This window comes from Equus asinus, chromosome 4 (assembly GCF_041296235.1).
Source record: "Equus asinus isolate D_3611 breed Donkey chromosome 4, EquAss-T2T_v2, whole genome shotgun sequence".
NCBI classification, from domain to species: Eukaryota; Metazoa; Chordata; class Mammalia; order Perissodactyla; family Equidae; genus Equus; species Equus asinus.
Window position 1 is genome coordinate 36,563,472 of NC_091793.1, and position 21,331 is coordinate 36,584,802.

A 21,331-nucleotide genomic window follows, 5' to 3' on the forward strand; every position below is an offset into this window, starting at 1 on the left:
CTATATATATGATATGATTTGCATGTGTGTGTGTGTATATATACATATACAGAACCTCTTGGTTCTGTTCCTCTGAAGGACCCTAACTAACACAAATCTGCTTTGAAGACGGACATGGTCTAGAAAAGTTGAAGATGGGCATAGCCAATTTCAGTTTTAGATATGAAGCCTGCAGTCTCTCTCAAAAGGGGAGTACTGGCATTTTGGTCAGGAGGTGTAAAATGGGATGGGGGTGTGGAACTTCTATGCGTGAAAGAGTATGGGGTGGGTAGGGGGAGTAAATATGGCAAAATGGCAAAATGGTTAAATCAGAGTTGGAGTGTGTTTCATGTTGCCATATTATTTTCTGCACTTTTCTGTATGTTTGAAATATTCCATAACTTTAATAAAAACAGTTTTAAAGCAACTTCTGTTAAACAGGGTGGTGATGGAAGTGGCCCTGACCAGCTGGGCAAACTCACTCAATCAAACTCAAAGTGGAAAAGACAGTGTGCTCAGCAGAGAGCAGGAATAGATGAGGAGTAGGTTTAAGGGGAAAGCAAATAACACTCAAGAGAAATCCATGACTTCCGGAAGTCCCTTCGTGCACAAAACATCCTTTGATTTTAAAGACGGCCAGTTCATCATTAACTGGCAAGAGAGAGAATACACATCTGGCAGATTAAACACGCGATCCACAGGACATCACTGGTCATGTTAACCTTCATCACTTGGTTAAGGTAGTGTTTGCCAGCTTTCTCCATTGTAAAGTTACTATTTTCTCTTTTCCTAGAGGTTTTTGAGGATCGCCTTGAAAAATATTATAAAATAAATGGTTAACTTGCTATAATATCAGTAGAACCTTTTGATGATTATTGCAATGGGTTTTATGAGAAGCTGAAAGAAGATAGCACACAGCAAGGAAAAATTATACAAGGACTTAAGTGGGACAGAGGTCAGAAGAAATAAACAAGAGATGTTGCTTAGTCCCTCTTTGTTTGCTGTTTTTTCTACTCTGTCTTCTTGTCTTTGTCTTGAAAGCATTTTTTCTTCCTTCTCTGTTAATTGGCTTCTGCTAGGTCCAAGTGGGCAGTGACCACACCTCTATTTATTAATCAATGTATCCCCAGGGCCTATAACATAGTCAGTGATAAATAGATATTTAATGAAGAAGGGGAATGAAAGGGGGAGAAGTGAGAGAAAAAGAAGGGACGAGAAGAAAAGGGAAGAGAAAAGACGGGAGAAAGGAAGGAAATGACTGACCATGACAGATATCAATATATTCCTCAATATTTTTTTTTTTTTGAGGAAGATTAGGCCTGAACTAACTGCTGTCAATCCTCCTCTTTTTGCTGAGGAAGACTGGCCCTGAGCTGAAATCCGTGCCCATCTTCCTCTACTTTGTATGTGGACACCTGCCACAGCATGGTGTGCCAAGCGGTCCCATGTCCACACCCAGGATCTGAACCGGAGAACCCTGGGCCGCCAAAGCAGAATGTGTGCACCCAACCACTGCGCCACCGGGCCAGCCCTCCTTAATATTTATTTTATGTTCCACAATCTTAAGAGCTGAACTGATTTATAATATTTTTTCTTTCTCTCAAAATATTTTTCTAAAACTAGATTTTTAAAACTTGGTATCACTCTAAATTTAATCTTTTTCTATTAATGATTTGCCCTAAATAAATAAAAGTTTTTACCATGCCTGCTTTAATCCAAAACAATTACTTTTTTTTTTTTAAAGATTTTATTTTTTCCTTTTTCTCCCCAAAGCCTTATATATTCTTCGTTGTGGGTCCTTCTAGTTGTGGCATGTGGGATGCTGCCTCAGCGTGGTCTGATGAGCAGTGCCATGTCCGCGCCCAGGATTCGAACCAACGAAACACTGGGCCGCCTGCAGCGGAGCGCGCGAACTTAACCACTCGGCCACGGGGCCAGCCCCCAAAACAATTACTTTTGAATGGTGGAATTTCTAATTCCCTGGGATATGAATGGGCAAAACCCATTCATATCCAAAAAAACCCCCCAAAAATAGCTACCCTCAAAATATGTACTACTATATATTGGACTACTAATATTCTTCTCTGTCCTTGTTTGTAGGAAATACACACTCAAGTATTTGGGTGTGATGGAGCATCATATTGGTAACTTACCAGCAAATGATTCAGGAAAAACAAAGTTTGTTGTATTATGCTTACAACATTTCTATGAGTTTGAAATTATTTCAAAACAAAAACATTAACTTTCCTTCTATGAAAGTAACTAATTCATTTCCCAATGGCTAAAAAAAGCATATTCAATTAATTTATTATAGATGGAAGAAAAAAAAAAGGCCACATACCTGGTCACCATTGGTGAAGTTTTCATTCTCTGAAAGCATAATGGACATCTAAATTAAGACTATAGAGAGCAATGATACCTTATGCTCAGCAAATGTAGCATCTTCAGTGGAGGTCCCTATTTGGAAGAAGAGAAACAAGTACTAAGACTGCAATGTCAAGGTTTTATTTCTTTCCTCACCTATAATTCTCTACCATAGCATGTCTATGTGATAATCTAGATCAGAGCTGAGTCTGATCATTATTTTCATCAATTTGTTTATTCCTTCACTTACTATTGGCAAAGTGAAATACTACCTTGGGAGTCATCCAATTGAGTGGAGGGCTCGGGCCCCACTGCAGGCAAGAATCTGCAGGCGGAAGGGTCAGCAGCGGGATTGGCATCCCGTGGACAGGCATGCGTGGGCTTGGCATGTCTACATACTTCACGGGTTGTACTCCAGAAGAGCATCCTCACCTGCCCTCTCCTCGTGAGGAGAGCCTTGCATGTGAAGGAAAACTGGTCTGAGTTTGGGTGCCAGCTGCTCAGGGGAGTTACATACCAGTGCTGGGAACACCAGCTGCCCAGCACCACTAACGCTTGCAGCCCCTGTAGAGGGCGAGGGAGCCACCAAGCCCAGCAAGCTTGTTGCCAAGCAGCCCAGAGAGAGCCACAGGGATGGTCCAGCAGACACTCGTTTGTTTCACCACATTCAGTCAACATGGATCAGTAAACAATTATACACTTTTCTTTACCTTGCAGTTTATAGTAGGATATCAAATGTGTGGACACAAATACTACAGTAAAGTACATGATATGTCATATATACTTTATGAGTAGTCTAATATCAAGAATAGAGGAGCTTTCTACACCTTCTCATGTTTTCGGTCTCAGATTAAATGTCACCTCCTCAGAAAAGCCTTCTCTGACTTCCAGGAGGCCAATTCACTAAACACACATTTGCTGAATTACTGATTTCTTTTGAAATTTTCATTATATACAAGTCACTGCAGTCATTTTGCCACAGCTATTTTCTTCCAAGGATTTATCAGTTCTGCTCAGTTGATTATCAATTTTGAGTGTATTTTATATCAGGAACTCTTTGAGGGTGAATTTCCCATTAAAAAGCGTTTACTGTCTTCTCTGTTTTTGCACACTGGAGCTTTTCCTCTACCCTTGCCCGTCAATGACAGTGAAATCATTGCAGTGACCAATCTGAAAAACCTGTTTTAGGTATTTGGCAGTTTTTAGTATATTTATCATTTGGCAAACTGGTCCTTAGACAAATTTAGGCAAAGATCTTCCTGATCTAAGTTGGTTTCAATTTCCACCCCACCATTTCTCTATCTCCTTGCCCAGTTCATTTCCTTTCAGCACATAGTGGCTATAATTATCTCTTTGCTTTCTGTTATGTTTCCCCCCCCCCCCCCCCAGATTGTCCCTTCCTTTTGGAACTGCTGCATCTACAGCCTCTAGAATAATGACTGGCACGTGGTGACACCATACATATTTGTTAAATAAATGAATGCAATTTTCAAGGAAGAAAAGATGTCTTTTGATATATTAACTAATTTAGTCCTCCCAAACCCTAGCAGGTAGAGTATCGTTGGCCCTACTTCGGAAATGAAGAACTCAGAGTCATAAAGTCCACAGTCACTTCCACAGCTAGGAGGTGAAAGAGTCAGAATTTGAACTCAGGCAGTGCCTGCTCCAGAGTCCATACACTACAGTAAACCACCTCTAGTAGAACAGAGACATCCACGTTACAGAAAGACTCATACGGAGATATATAGACGTATAGGAAAGAAATATACATACATAAATAAAATATTCCTAGATTGATATTTCAAATGGTAACAAATCAAGAAACAACTTAAATGTCCAACAATCTAAGTATATGATAAATACTATGTAGCCATTAAATATATTGCTACTGAAACATTCCTAAAAATGAGAAAATATTTGTTATAATGTAAAGTTATAAGTAAAAAATAGGATAAAAATTTTATATATTATTCCAACTATATTAAAATACATACAAACTTATACATAGAGAGAACAAAGCAAAATGTTAACAGAACTTATTTCAGCATTGGAATTATAGTTGATAAATACTCCAGGATAAAGAAAGGTGTAATAAAGCTTGATAACAGTATCAATATATAACAGAAAATAGAATGAATGAAAACAGATGGCATATAAGAAGGCCGGTAAAATTATAAAAAGTAACCTAATTGTTAGAGTAGTTTCTGTCAGTGTGGCAGAGACCACTCTGTGTTCACATTTCCTTTTCCTCCTGTGCACTGCCAGACTACATTTCCCAGCCTTCACTGGAATTAGGTGAGGTCATGTGACCGTGTTCTAGCCAAGAGAATGTGAAAAATGATGTGTGCTGCATTAGGCCTGGCCCCCAGAAATCTCCCATGGATGATCCTCCATGCTCTTTCCCTTTCTGACTTCATGGAGATGAGCAGGTGACCTTGGAATCTGTGTGTAGGAGAAGGAACCTTGGTTCCTGGCCCACCACTTGGCAAAGAGCCACATGCTGATCAGGAATACTTGTTTTGGACTTTATGTGAGTGAAAAATAAATTTCTATTAATAAAGACATAGGGACTTACCTTTAATATATTGAGCGATGGTCTCAGAATGTAAAAGGGAAAAAAGTAAACGACAAACGTGTAGGACAATAAATTAGATTACTACAGAAATACAAAAACATCTAAACGTTCACCGCTCTCAAATATCTTACAGTGAAGTTGGGGGATTATTATACACACAAATGAAGATAACAATTCTCAGAGCTGTAGACAATAAGTGCCAAATTAATGGTACAGCCAACAAATGCTTCTTAAGCAATTGGGATCCTTTTACTGTAGTTAAAAAAAAAAAAAACTTACATAAAAGGGGGCCAGTTCAGTAACAAGAAGGCTAGCTAGACTATAGATTAAAAGGAAATTATCAGTTTCACTTTGAATTACTGCGAATAGAAATTCTTAGATCTAGTAGTAGTTTCAAAAGATACATTAATAGAACACAAAGTTCTTAGCAAATTTAGTAATAGGTAAAATTATAAAGACTCTTTCACACCACCCCGCCTCCATAAAAGCAAATGATTCCTATTATAATACTCTACTATTTAATTTATTCTATTCTTCTGAGTGAGAAGGGTGGGCACCCTGCTTCCCTTTGTTTTAGGCTTCACTATACATATATTTTCAGAACGTTTGAATTGGTGCAAATTCTTAAAGTCCACGTCTACCAATTCAGTTGCTCATTATTTATTCATTCAAGAAATTTACTATGATGTACTAGCGAATCTATTACGTGTATCCTAGGCAATGACTAGTAGTAGCAACAAACGAGTTAATGAACAAAATCTTTTTCCTCTAAAGTATAGTTAGCATTAAAACAGGATAAGCGATGTAGAGCTCACGTGACAGAATAACTAATGATGGGGAGGTAAAAGAAAGCTTCAGATCTCAAGTGTCCATTTGAGCTGGACCATGGAGATGAGACGGAGGAGGAATTTTCCAGGGAGAGCCAAAAGGAGAAGGTCATTTCTAGATGGAGAGATATCATGTCTAAGTACATGGAGTTGTGGAACAGCATGGCCTGTGATTCAAAAGCACACTTTGTGGTTGTGGGACAGAAAAGAAAGAGATGAAGCTGGAAGGAAACTTTGGCAAGGAGTTTGTTTTAGGCAGCCAGTAAGGGGAACCAACAAAGGTTGGCCAGCCGCAGAGTAGCATGTCCAGATCTTCATTTGGTTTTGGAGGAGGGGAGGTGGGAGATACTACTGGCAACAAGGTAGCAGATGAAACGGTACAATAACAAGCTTTATTTTTAAAAATTTGACTCAATGGGAACATTTGAGAGATGAGGGAGGTGGGGAAAGATTGTAGGGCACAGGAGACTGGGAGAAATCCCATGAGGTTTTGGTTTGTCTCATTTGTGTTGAGAACAGTGAAGTCCCCAGTTGAACATACTCACTTCAAAGGGCCTGTGTGTGGATTAGAAATTTTACTCAAAACTCACCACTGCCACACCGTGGAAGTATGGCAAAGAACCAAACTGTGTGTAAAGTCAATATTTAACGCTGGTCATCTGGTTGAGGGGTTCCTAGACTTTTTACCCGCAAAGACTTCTTTTATTACCTAGCCTCCCCTCCCGCAATTGATTTGGTGATTTATGAAACTAAAAAACATCATTTGTTGACAATTTGTTTTCCATTTTTATAAATCAGATACATATGTAATGCTGATCAGAGCTTCTGATCCATGATAATCAACTAGTATTCATATTTTGACTTTATTTCATTCTTATCAAAAGCCAAGGAGCATGAGGTTTTAATGAGTCTTATATAGTCTCCCTTAGATAAAGAGATAAATTTGTTAGTTGTTTTGTTTGTTTGTTAATAACAAAAATAGTTTGCGGGGCTGGCCCAGTGGCGTAGCAGTTGAGTTTGCACACTCTGCTTTGGCTACCCTGGGTTCCCAGGTTCAGATCCCAGGTGCAGACCTAGCCCCACTTGTCAAGCCACACTGTGGCAGCATCCCACATAAAATAGAGGAAGGTTGGCATGGATGTTAGCTCAGCGACAATCTTCCTCAGGCAAAAAAAGAGGAAGATTGGTGACACGTCAGCTCAGGGTCAATCTTCCTCACAAAAAAAAGTTTGCAAAGCCTCAATAATACCTGCAAAGTGATCCAAGTCTGAGAGCCTGTGTATATAAACCATTGATCTAACCCAGTGGTTTTCAACAGGGGGCAAGTGTGTCCCCCAGGGGACACTAGGTAATGTCTGGAGACATTTTTGGTTGTCACAGCTTGGGTGGAGGGAGTTGCAACCACCATCTAGTTGGTAGAGACCAAGGATGCTGCTATAATACATACATCCTACAATACACAGGACAGCACCCACAATAAGAATTGTCAGACCCAAAATAATAGTATTGAGGTTGAAAACCATGATCTAGTCCAATCCTTTCATTGCACAAATGAAGAAAATGAGACCCAGAAGAGTTAAATGACTTTTCCTTTTATTTAAAAATTTCTAGTTTAATTTTTAATTAGGCAATACATTCAAGGATTCCAAAAACAGGACATATAAAAAGGTATATAGGACTTGAACAGACAATTCACCAAAGAACATATACAAGAGGCCAATAAGCACACGAAAAGATGCTTCACATCATTAGTGACCAGGGAAACGCAAATCCAAAGCACAATGAGACGGTTTATTATTATTACAATTACTAGGATGGCTATAATAACGTTTTAAAAATGGAAAATAGTAAGTGTTGATGAGAATGTGGAGAAGACGGAACTCTCATGCATTGCTAGTGGGAATGTAAAATGCTGCAAGCATTGTGGGAAACAGTTTGGTATTTCCTCAAAAAGATTAAGCTCTGAATTACCTTATGACCCAATAATTGCCCTCTTATGAATATATCAACTCAAACAATACTTGTATATGAATGTTCATAGCAGCACTATTCACCATAGACAAACGGTGGAAACAACTCAAATGTCCATCAACAGATGCATGGATAAGTAAAATGTGGCATATATACACAATGGAATATTACTCGGCCATTAAAAGGAATGAACTACTGCTATATGAACCTTGAAAAATATTACAGTAAGTGAAAGACAGCAGACACAAAAGGTCACATATTGTATAATTCTATTTATATGAAACATCCAAAATAGGTAAATCCATAGAGACAGAAAACAGATTGGTGGTTGCCAGGGGATGAGGGGAGTGACTGCTTAATGGGTACAGGATTTTCTTTTGAAGTGATGAAAATGTTTTGGAACTAGATAGAGGTGGTGGTTGCAACAACATTGTGAATGTACTAAATGATACTGAATTGTAGACTTTAAAACGGTTAATTTTAAGTTACTTGAATTTCACCTAAAAGTTTAAAAAAATGTATACAATGTGAAAAGCTTATTTTGTCTGCTTTCAGCCCAGTTCCTACCACACCCTTAGGTAACCATTGTTCTCAGAATCTTAGGAATCCTGCAGAAAATTGATGCACATACAAACAGATGGATTGATTGTTATCTTCCTTTCTCTTCTTTATCCAGAACTAGCACATTATATAACTTACTCTGTGCCATGCTTTTCTCAGCAATTTATCTCAGAGATCTTCTGTGACATGGACACTCTTGAACATTACAGATCAGTTATTTAGTAAAATGTTCCTCAGTCTTGTTTGTCTGATATTTCCTGATTATTAGATTCAGATTATGTGTCTTTGGTTAGAGTATCACAGAAATGCAGCTTCTTCTTACCAAGTGGCACACTAGTAGATTTGGCCCATTGCTAACGATGGTCATTTGATCATTGGATTAAGGCGGTGCCTGCCAGGCTTCTTCATTATAAAGTTATTTTTCCCCTTTGTAATTACTTCGCAATCAATCATATAACATGTGCTATTCAATATAGTATAACAATGTTTTCAATGATATCTTCTGCTATCTCACATACTGTCCTTTTTATATAACTTTACGTATATGAGTAAATTTTGTGTCAACTCAGACCAGGGCAGTCTCACTCATCTCCCAGGTCCTGCCTCTCTGGTGACTGACTACTCCATCTGGTCCCAGGTTCCTCCACCTGAGGCTGACACCTGAGGCCCCTCCCACTTCACTAAGCTGAAAGGCCTGGGAGCTGATGGCCTCAGCTAAGTCCAGGTGCCACAACTTTTGGTGTGGAGGAGTTAACTCCCTCCTGGTGCTTAAACCAGGGGGGGCCAGGTGATAAGACAGAACCAGCAGATAAATGCCCTCAGTACCTCCCTCTGATGGACTGTTCTAACACATAATATTTCAATAAAGCCTGTCCAGAGACATCCTGCATGGCCAAGCAACTGGCTGTCTCCATGAAGGAGCAGTGGCCACTTTGATAATATAAAACCTAATATTTCCTCTTAATTTTACCTTCTTGCTTCACTCTTACTGCCCTGGGATTTTGCCTGCCAATAAAGCAGTGACACTTAAACTTTTCCTTGGGGTCCATTTTACAGGCAACATGGGCTTGACACCATGGGAGGAATTCCTCTCCAATCAGAATAATAGAAATGACTCTGCCTTTCCTGAATAATTTTTTTTAAATATTATGGAAACTGGATCATGTAACCAATCATATTTCTCTTTGCTCGGACTCTGTTAAGTTTAGAGACAAATGTGCAGCCCATCTCTAGCCAGTGCAGAAGGCAATATGGTGTAGATGTCTGTATTCTAATTTTCTATCTGGTTCTACTACTTTCCCTTCACCCTTTGTTACTTCATTATTTCTTTTTGTGTTGTTTCTTATAAGTCACTTCAAATCATTTGCAGAATAAAGCAGAAGATAAAGAACGTAGCTTAATAGGAGAAAAGCATTCAAATGAAAGACAGAGGCTATCTTGGGTCTCTCTCTAACTTATGGTGCGACTGTGCTTTCATCATCTATGAAATTAGAGGTTTAGATTAGATATCTCTAGGGTTCTGTCCTAGTTTAAAATTCAGTGATTCATCAATGCCCACTCAAGAGTTGGAGCACACTTGGCTCCTAACCACAATGGTAGAAAGAGTATGGGCTTTGAATCACCAAAAAGACTTGGATTCTAATCTAGGTTTAGTGGCTGTATGATTGAGGAGGTTAATAGATTTTGAGTCTTAATTTCTTCACTAAACAAAACACCACGTCTCTTAGGTTTGACAAAATATGCCTAAAAGCTCTACCAGACAGAGGCACTCAAATCTTGCTCCCACCTCCCCCTATAAATCTAATATGTCCATGACTGATTCTGACCATAATCATAGAAAAATAAAATGTTGAGATTATGGGAATAAAGAAAATAAAAGGAAGAGCTCATCAATTTCAAAAGTAACTTTCTAAAGTCTATGCCCCTTCATTTTGTATTTATACTTGTACTTCCATATATCTGCTTATTTGTACTCAAACACATCATGAGGAGAGGCAGCATCGTGCAAAGGAAAAATCTGAGGCTCTGGAGACATTTCACCTTTACATGGCCTTTAGCAAAAATAACCCCTCTGAATCTGTCTCCTCATCTCTAAAATGGGGCTAATAATACCTAGTTTGAAGTGTTGTAGGATTCAAATAAGGTAAATTACATGAAATAGCCTAGCAAAACATGGCAGGCACTAAATGTGTATCGGTTCCCTTCTCCTCAAAGAGGTTTTCAAGTTCCGCAAGGGCAGAGATCGCATGTCCACTTTATTCACCTCAATACATATTTCTTGGTCATTTAATAAACTACTTTTTAGACGTTTGTTTACCACTGAAATTTTGGGGTTACATGCTGAGTAGAACTCAGGCCTTACCAAACTGTTCACCCTAATTAATAATTTGGGACTGTTTCCTCAGAATGTGCTCAAAATGTAATCTATCTCATCTTCAAAAAATATAAACCCTGTTATTTCCCTCTTATTAGAACCAATGATTCTGACGGATATTCTGTTGAGCCATATGCTAACATGGCAATAGATATTTTTAAAAGCCTTTAAAATAATAATGTCTTTTAACCCAGGAATTACATTTCTAAGGATTTATTGTAAAGAATCAGAGATACACTCAAAGACTCATGTATAAGTATGTTCAAAGTATATTGTCTACAATGGGGGAAAATGGAAACAGTAGAATGATTAATAAATTATCACATATGCATAATACAGAATATAAAATGCATCATACAGAGACATTAAACTACATTTTAGAATAATAATTATATGAGAATTTGCTCAACATAAAGTGAAGAAAAATTTTTAAAAACCATATGTAGAAATCCTGCTTTAAAAAAAAAGTGCGTGTGTTATAATAAATAGTACACCAAAAAAGTTGACAGTTGTTTTCTTTGATTGGTGAGATTAGTGATTTTTGGTTTTTGTTTTAGAACTTTCTATACTTTCCAAATTCTCACAAAACGTAGGTAAGGCGTTTATAATTAGAAAATACTAATCACCTTATGCCCACTTTATGTTCGATAAGGTAAGATTAATATTTAACATGAAGAGAAAAAGCAACTTTGAACACAACTATCACTACATAGACTATGGTAAGATTTTGTTTCACTTCACTGAGAAAACGGCTCAAAAAAAGTCAGACTTCTAAAATACATATTGAGCTTCTGAAAGGCAGCTTTATAAAGTAGAAAAAGCAAAGAGTTTTCAGGTTGAAAGCCAGCTGTGCAGCCCTGGGCAAGCCACCTGCGGACCTCTTTCCTCGTGTCTAAAACGAGGCCATAACCAGCAAATCACAGACTGAGGGGTAAGAGTGCCACTACAACACTGAAAGAGCCTGGCACATAGTAGGAACTCAAAGTCTGTACAAAGGCTAAATATTCACTAAAGGATTTTGAACTAAGGGGAAAACCCACTGAATTTTGGGGGCAAATAATTCCAACTGTACGGCATAAACTACACTAAAACAAAATTACTGTGTTTTGTCAGCGTTCGCCATTTACATGGACAATATTAAAATAATAGTTAATATCTACTGAGCCCTTCACGGACAAGCACAGTCCCAACCTCTTTCACATTAATTATGTAACCTCACAAACCCGTGGACAGTACTACGGTTTTTAAAGGCTGGTACAACTGCGGAAACAAAAGCCTTCGGGGGTTAAGAAATTGCCCAAAACTCTCTCTATGTGATGGACGGAGGTCTGAACTCAGGCTGCCTCCAAAGTCTGACCCACTTCCTCCCTATGCCGCAATACGAAACATTTAAACCTCAACTCCAAATTGATCTGCTTAAGAGCCGCAATAACAAAACAAAAAACAGTACTACTCAGAGTGCGATTCTCCAAGAACTGCATTTAGCACTTCAGATCAGAGCGAGCAAGTCTGCACCGGGGAAAAACAAGTGAGATTCTGACAAATACCAACAGAAGGATCGACCGTGATACGGGAAACACCCCCACGTCCTGAATTACAAACGCACGTAAAAAGGCCCCACCGGGTCTCTGCCGGCAATGCAAAAGGAACAGATGGACAGGGAGAACACCACACCATCTTCTAGACTCAGTTTGACCTCACCTAAAGTATATTCTGTACTTGACTTTTCTCGGTGCGTTCCACCTCCCTCAGTCTAGTCTTGCTTCTCCCGCTTCCTTTAGTGGTTGAAGTGAGCACCACGGAAGACAAGTCAGGCGGAAGGGGACCGTGGTAGAGGAGCCCCCACATCACAGGATCGTGGGAAAGTAAGGAAGAAACTCCAGAGCCCCGAAGTCGTTCTCACAGGTGTGAAAGGACAAAGGAAACCCCCATTAGCCAAACTGGCGAGAAATTACGTCCGCTGTATAGGATACACGGCACCTCTCAGCCCGACCCCCGACGCAGGCAAGCGGACTGGGAACCCGGGCCGGCCCCACCGCCTCTCAGGCCTCGCAGGGACGCTGCTTGTTTCCCACAGGCCTGCGCGCCGCTAGAGACACAAACCGCGCGTTACCACTGGTTGCCAGGAGACCCTGCCCAGCCACCTCCTCCAATCAGCATGCATCTCTTTGCGTCCAATCACAGAAGTCAGAAGAACTGTAGTCGGAGGTGAAAGGTCACGCTGCCGTTCGGCGGCCATTTCTCTTGAAGCTCCGCGGGTCGGGTTTTGGCGGAGGTGCTGCAGTCACGAGGGATAAACGACAGCTGGGTCGGCGGCGAGAAGCCTGCAGCGTTTGCCTGTGGTCGTGATGGTAAGGTGGAAGAGAATGGCCAGAGTCGCCGGAAAGAGAGGGCGGGTGACGAGCCCCGCCGGGCCTGCTGGTTGGTTCGCGCCTTTCCCATTCATCCGCGTGAGGCGCCGCGCAGCCGGTCCCCAGCCGCTTTCTCCCTCCTACGGGGTCTGAGGCGCGCGCGCCTCCTGATCCCTCCCCTCCCCGGGAGTGCCCCTGCCCCCTGCCCCCTCCTCTTCATTAGAATCTGAGCCTGAGGTATCCTTGCTGGCTGGGGCCACAGGGTCGGGGTAAAGGTGAGCGGCTTTTCACGTACCACTGATCACACTCCAAAATCCGCTTTCATTCCTTGATGTTGGGACTCCCAGCTCCGCAACTCTCAGGAACCCTGAGCCCAGGCTTTGGAGCGTTCGTTTGTTCATTTAGCAAACATTTATTGAGCGCATGCTACCTGCCGGATCCTGCCGTAGGCGCTAGGAGTATAAAGTGGAAAGTACCGATGCAGACCCTGCTCTAGGTTAACTCAGTCGCGTGTGGGAGACAGAAATTAATCACATAATAACAGAAATATATAATTGGAGATAGTGTTAAGTGCTAAGAAGGAAGTAAACAGGATGCCGTGAGGGGGCGCGATGGCACATTAGAAAAGTGGTCGAAGATGACATCCCTGGGAGGAGGGATTTAACCTGAAACCTGAATGATATGAAATCCAGCCCCTTTAAAGAGCAGGAGGAACGGTCTACCAAGCACAGGGAACGGGAACAGAGTTCCTAAATCCGGAAAGAAAGCTTGACCAGTTGGAGAAGTTGACAGAATGCCACAGCCGTTTTCAGGAATCATGGTCATGAGATAGGGTCGGGCGAGACCCGTTAGGCTTTACTAGGAGAGCTGGATTCTACTCCAAGTGCAGTTGGAAGCCATCGAAGCATTTTAAGCAGAGAGATACTGCATGATAAAAATAATGCTTGCTGGGTGGAAAATAAGTTGGAGAAAGACAAGAGTGAAAACTGAAGACCCAGTAGGAGGTTATTGCAGTGGTCCTCATGTCCTTTGAGGTCACTCTCAATATGCTTACCTTAGAGGAGCCAAGTTTCTGTTTCTTTTCTTTCTTTGGGCTGATGGGTGAGTAGATGAGAGAAGGGAAAAAAGTCTGAACTCACTGGAGACACTACTGGTTTGCTGTATAAACAAACTTTGATTGCCCATATGTAGGAGGCACTGCTAAGTCAAGTAAGACCCAGTCCTAGTTCCTAGAATTCAAGTGAAATACTGTCAAGTGTGATCTGTCCCCTGCTTCCTTGTTGTATTCTCATATTTGGGACTCTGTCCTGAATTGTTTGTATGGCCCTGAGATCACCTTGTTGCTTCACTCTTCCCTCCTTTTGCATAGGTAGCCTCCTCTGCCTAGAGCAGCCCTTTTCCCTCTGGAAATACCTCTCATCTTTTTAAAATGGAGGCATTACTTATTGCAGGCAATCTTTCCTTTTCTCTTAACCCTCGGTGGGTTTGGTATCTTTGTACGTAGCATATCTTCTTTTACTATATTGCAATACGTAGAATTGTCTATTTATGTGTTTCGCCCCTCTCCCACTGTGAGCTTCTTGAAGACAGGCACTGTCATCTGCATTTCTTTTTCTTTCTTTCTTTCTTTCTTTTTTTACTGCCTTTATCTTTGTTTCTTTATGGCCTGGAACAGTGAATGATGCATAGTAGGTATTCAGTGTTTCTTAAGTGAGTAATGAATACTTGTATAAGTTTTGATGTTTTGAAGATGAGATTGGCCAACTGGGTATTTAAATTTCTCTGACGCTCTTCAACAAATAAAAGTGAAAATTATGTAGTAAAGTGAGAGGGATTCAAGAGTTTGCTTCATTTCAGTACCTTAAAATATTGGTGATTTGGTAGAGAAGGGTAGGTAGTAGAAGTTGATCTAAGGAAAAATAATCAATTGAGTCCTTTTTTTGTTCTTTTTGCAGAGTTTGCCCCTCAATCCCAAACCTTTCCTCAATGGATTAACAGGAAAGCCAGTAATGGTGAAACTTAAGTGGGGAATGGAGTACAAAGGCTACCTGGTATCTGTAGATGGCTATATGAACATGCAGGTAAGCTAAAGCATTGTAGAGATCATTCAGTTGTGTTTGTTTTGCTTCACTATAAACCTCAAAGGTTTAGTGTGACTTACAGGAATACAGTCAATTACGTTGACAAATATAAAGCAAAATTCAGGAATAAGTCAAGGCCAAGGAAGACATTATAACTGTGATAAACTGTGTAAGAGACATGGTGTTAAACCAAAATTCAGCCACAGATTTGGCTCCTGGTGGTTAAAGTAAGAAGAGTTCAGACCGTTGATTCACAATGCCATAAGGAAAACGAACTAGTTTGTGGGAAAAGCAAAACTTTTTCCAGGACTTAGCTCTGAGAGAATTTTTTTTTTTTCCCATAAAGCCAATTTATTCTTATAGATTTCTTTTTTCCCCTGAGGAAGATTCACCCTGAGCTAACATCTGTTGCCAATCTTCCTCTTTTTGTATGTGAGCCACCACAACAGCATGGCCACTGACAGATGAGTGGCATAGGTCAATGCCTGTGAAAAAACCTGGGCTGCCGAAGCAGAGCACATCAACTTAAACCAGTGGGCAACCAAGCTGGCCCTGAAAGAAATTCAAGTGAAATTCTTAAGTCTTTTAATAAATGCTTAAGGCACATCGTCAGAGTAATTCCATAAAAGCATTTCTTGAGGGAGAAGACAGACCGGCACCTTTTGGCTATTGTGAATAATGCAGTGAACATGGATGTACAAATAGCTGTTGGAGTTTCTGCTTTCAGTTCTTTTGGGTATATATTTCCAGAGGTGGAATTGCTGGATCATACAGTAATTCTTTAATTTTTTGAGGAGCTGCCAGGCTGTTTTCCACAGCAGCTGCGCCATTTTACATTCCACCAGCAATGCACAAGGATTCCAGTTTCTTCACATGCTCATCAACACTTATTTTCTGTTTTTTTATAATAGCCATCCTAATGAGTGTGAAGTGGTATCTCAGTGTTTTGATTTGCATTAGTGATGTTGAGACGTTTTGATGTGCTTATTGGCCATTTGTATATCTTCTTTGGAGGAATGCCTATTCATGTCCTTTGCCCATTTTAAAATGAGGTGTTCAGTTTTTTGGGTTTTTTTTCCCCTTAATTGTAGTAGCTTCCAGCCAGGTTTCTGAGGAAGGAGTTTGAGGTTATATTTTCCTGAGGTGCAGGTATTTATGTGGCTGATGAACGGTAGATGGATGAATTTTATAGGTTACCTAGATAGATGGTCAGTCCAGCTGTGACTCCAAGTATTCCATCCCAGTAGAACTTGTAGGCAGAGTACTAACACCAGCACTTGTAGGCAAAAAGCTGAGATTTTCCTTAATTTAAGAATTTACCACCTGAACAGATGACAGTCAGGCCTCTGAAGTTCTCATAGAGCGTGGTTTTGGCCTGAAAATTCCCCAAGCAGGGATGAATCATTTACCAAGGCCATAGAAAAATCTGAAGAGTTATACCCATTGTGCTGAAAATGTTCCAGGCTTAGATAGTGGTGATGATTACAGAACTTTATGAGTATACAGAAAACCAGTGACTTGTACACTTCAAAAGTTACTTTTATGCTATGGGGATTATATCTCAATAAAAGAAAGGAATAAAGAATACACACCGAATATTTGGTTTAAAACTAATGTAGCTTCCTAGTGAGCCTGCCAGAGTTATGAAATGTCTCTAACTAACCACATTGATGAGGCTTTTGAGTTTGTTCACTCAGCGAATATTTATTGAGCGCCCTTTATCTGCCTGGCACTGTGAATACACCAGTGAACAAAACAAACTCCCTACCCTCAACAAGTTTATGTTTTAGTGGTGAGAGATGGAAATATAATGTGATGTGATATGAGGTAATGATAAATGCTATGCAGAGAAAGAAAGCAGAAACAGGAAATAGAGTGACAAGAGTGTGCAATGTTAGATAAGTTAGCCAGGGAAAGCCTCTCTGAGGAAGTAAATTTAAGCAGAAACCAGAATTGAGTGAGCAACTGAAGAGAGTATCTGGGGAAAGAGCATCCCAGTTTGAGGGAGAAGCAAGTGCAAAGGCTTTGTGGCGAGAATATGCTTGGTGTGTTCAAGGCACAGCACGAAGGCCAGAGCAGAGTGAGTCAGGGGAAGAAGAATGATGGAAAAGTTGGAATGGTAATCATAGATGGCCTTTTAAGTGATAGTAAGAATAAGGACTTTGAATTTTATTTAAAATGTGATAGAAGGCCTTTGGAGGATTGTTGTATAATTTAGAAACCAGTTAAATGTTGGTGAACAGCTGCTAAAAGTAATTACTTTAAAAAAAGTTACTTGATGTTAATATCTTATTTCTGGGAGCTGTTACATGCAAAACTAATTATCTCAACAACCACACGTTTCAGACAAACCATATCCTTTGGGTATAGGAGATTACTTTTGTTTTCTGTGTGAGAGGGAAAAACATGCAGTAGCAGTGTTAATTCATTAACGTGTTTTAAATGCCTTATCTCACATCCGCTGTAAGCCCTGTTGTTCTTTCCCTTTGCCACTTGCCCATTTAATGAAGGAAACTTCCCTCTCTCCTTTCTCTGCTGTTTATTTCTTTTGTGAGTCCCAGATAGCACTGATTGTGATTTTTAAAAATTACAAGTAAAGTTTATTACCTATATGTAGAAGGAAAGCTAAACATTTTGATGTAACATTAGAAATAATAGAGTTCCCCAAAATAACTATACAGTCACTCTTAATTGTTAACCTCTCTTAAGAACTTGTGTTTTGCTGTTTATTATTAGCATATAATTTTTTTAAAAAATTCTTTTTCAGTTCTTTGGTTTGGTTGTTGACTAATATCAAAGTATTTGGTATTTTAGCCGTAGGTTTTATACCCATTGAGTTCCTCAAAATGATGTAACATTATTACTCTGAGAAAGGTTAATGTCTGGTTCTTTAGAACTGAATTTTTGGAAAACTTTTTAACCACAATTTATTCATAAATTTAGGACCGTCTTCCTTGACATTGCTTTAATGTTTAATGAAAGGAAATATTACATAACTGAGAGATTTAAAAAATTATGTTGAAAGAAGCTTTATTATATATTAGTTCTACATACATCAGTGTTAACTTTACCAAATGTTTATATGAAACCAAAAAGTACTACAGTAGTAATAAAGAGCTAATCTTCTAATTATTATAGATAAATGTGAGTTCTTGGTATAGAAAGATCTCAGGTAATAAGTTCTCTCACCAGTATTAGGTGTGTTATACTATTTCCTCCTGTATAATTATACTAATATATTTTCTTTTATTTAAAGCTTGCAAACACAGAAGAATACATAGATGGAGCATTGTCTGGACATCTGGGTGAAGTTTTAATAAGGTAACAAAATGGCAGTAGTAGTTACTGGTGAGCATTAGAAATACCTATATTTAAATAATCTAATTAGTACCTCAATTTCAGAATTACTTTTTTAAAATAACTATTAATTTAATATTCTACACCTAGACTTCAAGAGTCTTTGAAATTTTTAAACTTGACAAAGAAGATTTAAATTTTTTGGAGCTATTCATCCTTAAGATTTTTCTAGTGTTGATATTAAACTTTCCAGCTCTTAGCTATAACCTTCTTCAGTGGTTTTAGTTGCAGACGCTTGGTTTTGAATTTTAGTTGGGTCTGGCTGCTGTTGGGGATTTTTGTTATCCTCATTTTCTAGAACTAGCTTCACACTTCCAAATTCTAGTCATTATTCTCTTTGCAAGATCAGAGAGATGCCATTTTATGACAACCACATGGTAAAAAAAATAAAGTGCCATATGCTTTTTAACAAGCCAGTGGTATAACTTTTTTTTAGAAAAAAAGAAATGATGCATTGTAAATTTAGCAGTCAGTATTTCTATAATGAAAAAAATCTAGTAGTAGTAATTCAGATCTTATATGGTTTTCGATTGGAACAACAAAATGGACTGTTTTTCTATTTACAGGTGTAATAATGTCCTTTATATCAGGGGTGTTGAAGAAGAGGAAGAAGATGGGGAAATGAGAGAATAGCATGTTTTGTGGGGAATGTTTTTATATATATTTCTAGACAATAAAGATTTGTTTGTTTTTCAACTTGACTTGTGAACTAGTCATATTCAAATATTTACATGCAGAGCTCAAATGTTGAAACAATTGAAAGATTCTTCACAGAACTAATGCTTTAAAAGCCACTTAACTTCAATCAAGTTGGTTTTCTTTTTTCAGCCCAATACTCTGTTTTTTTCTATAAGGGAAAATTATTTCCGTGCTTTATAAATGTTTATGAAGGTGAATTTCAACCCTTTTCTTGTAATTATCTATTAACTGAGACCTTTTAAAAGCAACTGAGTTTTCTTTTTGTTACTTTTGAGCCACTTTTGTTACTTTTGACATGTATAAAGTTAAATATTTTCTTAGAATTAATATAAACTGTATTATTTTACTTAGTAGTCAACAAATTACATGTTAATTCTCTATCAATGTAAGCTAAATCATGTACATATTATAGCTAAAATTGAAACATCACCTGAAATAATGATTGTGGATATAGAGTACAACAGAAATTGTGAACTGACATTTGGGCTGAAGGTGTATGGTTTGTTCACTTAACAGAATTAAGTTTTCTGGGCAGAATTCCTTAGCTGTGAATTACAAACCAGTCTTACAGTTATGAGAACATAATCTAGTGGTTTTCATTTAAGTTTTAAACTCCTCAAAACCTTTTAGATATTTTATACATTGTTAAAATGTATACTCCACAGTGATAAAATATATACTATGAACTTTCCTGTGGACTGGTTGAAAAAAAAAATAGATCATTTAAAGTCTCATGTTGTCAGAGAATGCCATTATTACACTTTAATGGCCATTCAACATATAGTTACATCAGTAAAGTAACTTTGGATTGATATCCCCAACTGGGACAACTCAAAGTATAGATACAAATGTTTAGCTATATAGAATAATACTTAGGATATGATAATAAAAGACTTCAACAAAGGAAATAACTCCCATTCCCAATCCTATAACCTTTAGAATAAGGGCCTGTTTTCCTCAAATTGGATAGGCCAGCATATGGGGCAGAATATTGCCATTACTGAAAACCAAATCTACAAAATATGCCTAAAACATGCTGATAATAAATGTCTTACTGCTCCTATTCAAGTGAAAAAATATTCTTCCTCTAGTGATTTTGTTCTCGTATCCTTGACTAAAAATAGTTCTTGTTTATTACCAGATGGAGGTTTTGAGCGATAGACAAGTCGTCTCCCAAGCTGAAACAAAGGAAAAAATACTTAATATTCTTCAGCATAAACATTTTCTATTGAAGTTTAAGTAAAATACTAATATTAACTTGATTTTCCAAGGAATAATATGGCTTAAAATAGTAAGTAATCACAGTTACAAAGAGACTAATAACCTAGTGGATGTCCAACAGGCCAAGGAAAGTTAAGTAATAAATGGAGCACCATAGTATGCAGAAGACAGAGCAGTTAGGTTTTATGGGCAAGTGGGGAGATTTAGGTAAAGTCATCAAATAGCACGTTTCAGATGTGATCAGCCTAGAAAAACATCACGTTTGAGACCAACATTTCATTTCTCAGCAAGTGCCATAGCTAGTTTCTCCTCCATTGGTTAGAAAATAGTGCTGTCTTCTGCTGAACATCAGTTGACTGGCATTTAAAGCTCCTGTATAAACATAAACTTGAGAAAACCATGTACTGTCTTAAACACTAGTAATCCTGTTGGCTCTTGGAGATGTTCCCACCAAGAGAGGCTTATGGAAACCCCTAGATTCACACCTGTCCATTCTCTCTGGAGCATATACTCACATATACCATACTATTCATTTTTCTTTCTCAGTCTTTTTTTTCCCTTTATTATTTTTGTTTGTTTGTTTTGCTCTTATATCTGAATTTTTGTAAATTAAATGGATGAGAAAACTATTCTATTGGACATGAGATTTGATGGGACATTGCCATTGTGTCTCAAAAAGAGCACTGTCTCTAAGTGAGGCTGTCCCCTGCACTGCAGAATGTTTGACATTCCTGGCCTCAGGGAACTAAATGACAGTAGTACTCCTCCCCATCAGAAATGTCCTTAGGGGGCTGGAATCCCTGAATTCCTTTTCTAATGTCAGAATTTTATTTTTTTTCACTGTCAGTAATCTCCTTTGTAACCTTTGTTATTACCGCTGTCTAGGAATATTGCCAGTGATGAAGTGTCCTAACTGGTAAGAACTTCTATCAGAGGTCTTCATACATTGTGGACTTAAGCAGATCACTGTT

The 21,331-nt window shown here is 38.7% G+C and overlaps 2 protein-coding genes and 1 long non-coding RNA gene across 8 annotated transcripts in view; 1 reads left to right on the forward strand and 2 right to left on the reverse strand.

Moving 5' to 3' along the window:
• Positions 1–12,492, reverse strand: part of LOC106837256 (uncharacterized) — a 42,247-nt gene extending 29,755 nt beyond the window's left edge. For all 5 annotated transcript variants that reach the window (XR_011502643.1, XR_011502646.1, XR_011502645.1 and 2 more), the window contains exons 1-2: positions 12,353–12,492; positions 2,321–2,436 (exon numbers count right to left, since the gene is read on the reverse strand). This is a non-coding gene — a long non-coding RNA (uncharacterized lncRNA). The remainder of the gene's footprint in view (positions 1–2,320; positions 2,437–12,352) is intronic.
• Positions 12,200–19,136, forward strand: SNRPF (small nuclear ribonucleoprotein polypeptide F). Of its 2 annotated transcripts, none has more exons than XM_014850712.3 (4): positions 12,200–13,002; positions 14,958–15,083; positions 18,340–18,404; positions 19,007–19,136. In XM_014850712.3, exons 1-4 carry the CDS (start codon positions 13,000–13,002, stop codon positions 19,071–19,073), a joined length of 261 nt encoding a protein of 86 aa, XP_014706198.1. In that variant the 5' UTR covers positions 12,200–12,999; the 3' UTR covers positions 19,074–19,136. The 2 variants fall into 2 exon arrangements, with proteins under 2 accessions (XP_014706198.1, XP_044600792.1); XM_044744857.2 differs by having other exon boundaries at positions 12,857–13,002; positions 18,340–18,431.
• Positions 19,137–20,058: 922 nt separating this feature from the next.
• The window catches only part of CCDC38 (coiled-coil domain containing 38), a 52,675-nt gene continuing 51,402 nt past the window's right edge, over positions 20,059–21,331 (reverse strand). Inside the window, exon 16 of the mRNA XM_014850713.3 lies at positions 20,059–20,317. Within this exon, the coding sequence (XP_014706199.1) occupies positions 20,204–20,317 (114 nt within the window). The 3' untranslated portion in view covers positions 20,059–20,203. The remainder of the gene's footprint in view (positions 20,318–21,331) is intronic.

Bases quoted from the DNA above. Each gene is read 5' to 3' on its own strand.
- SNRPF (XM_014850712.3), top strand. The intron at 15,084-18,339 runs GTAAGCTAAAGC...TTTTATTTAAAG, and splicing joins ATGGCTATATGAACATGCAG to CTTGCAAACACAGAAGAATA. The intron at 18,405-19,006 runs GTAACAAAATGG...TTCTATTTACAG, and splicing joins CTGGGTGAAGTTTTAATAAG to GTGTAATAATGTCCTTTATA.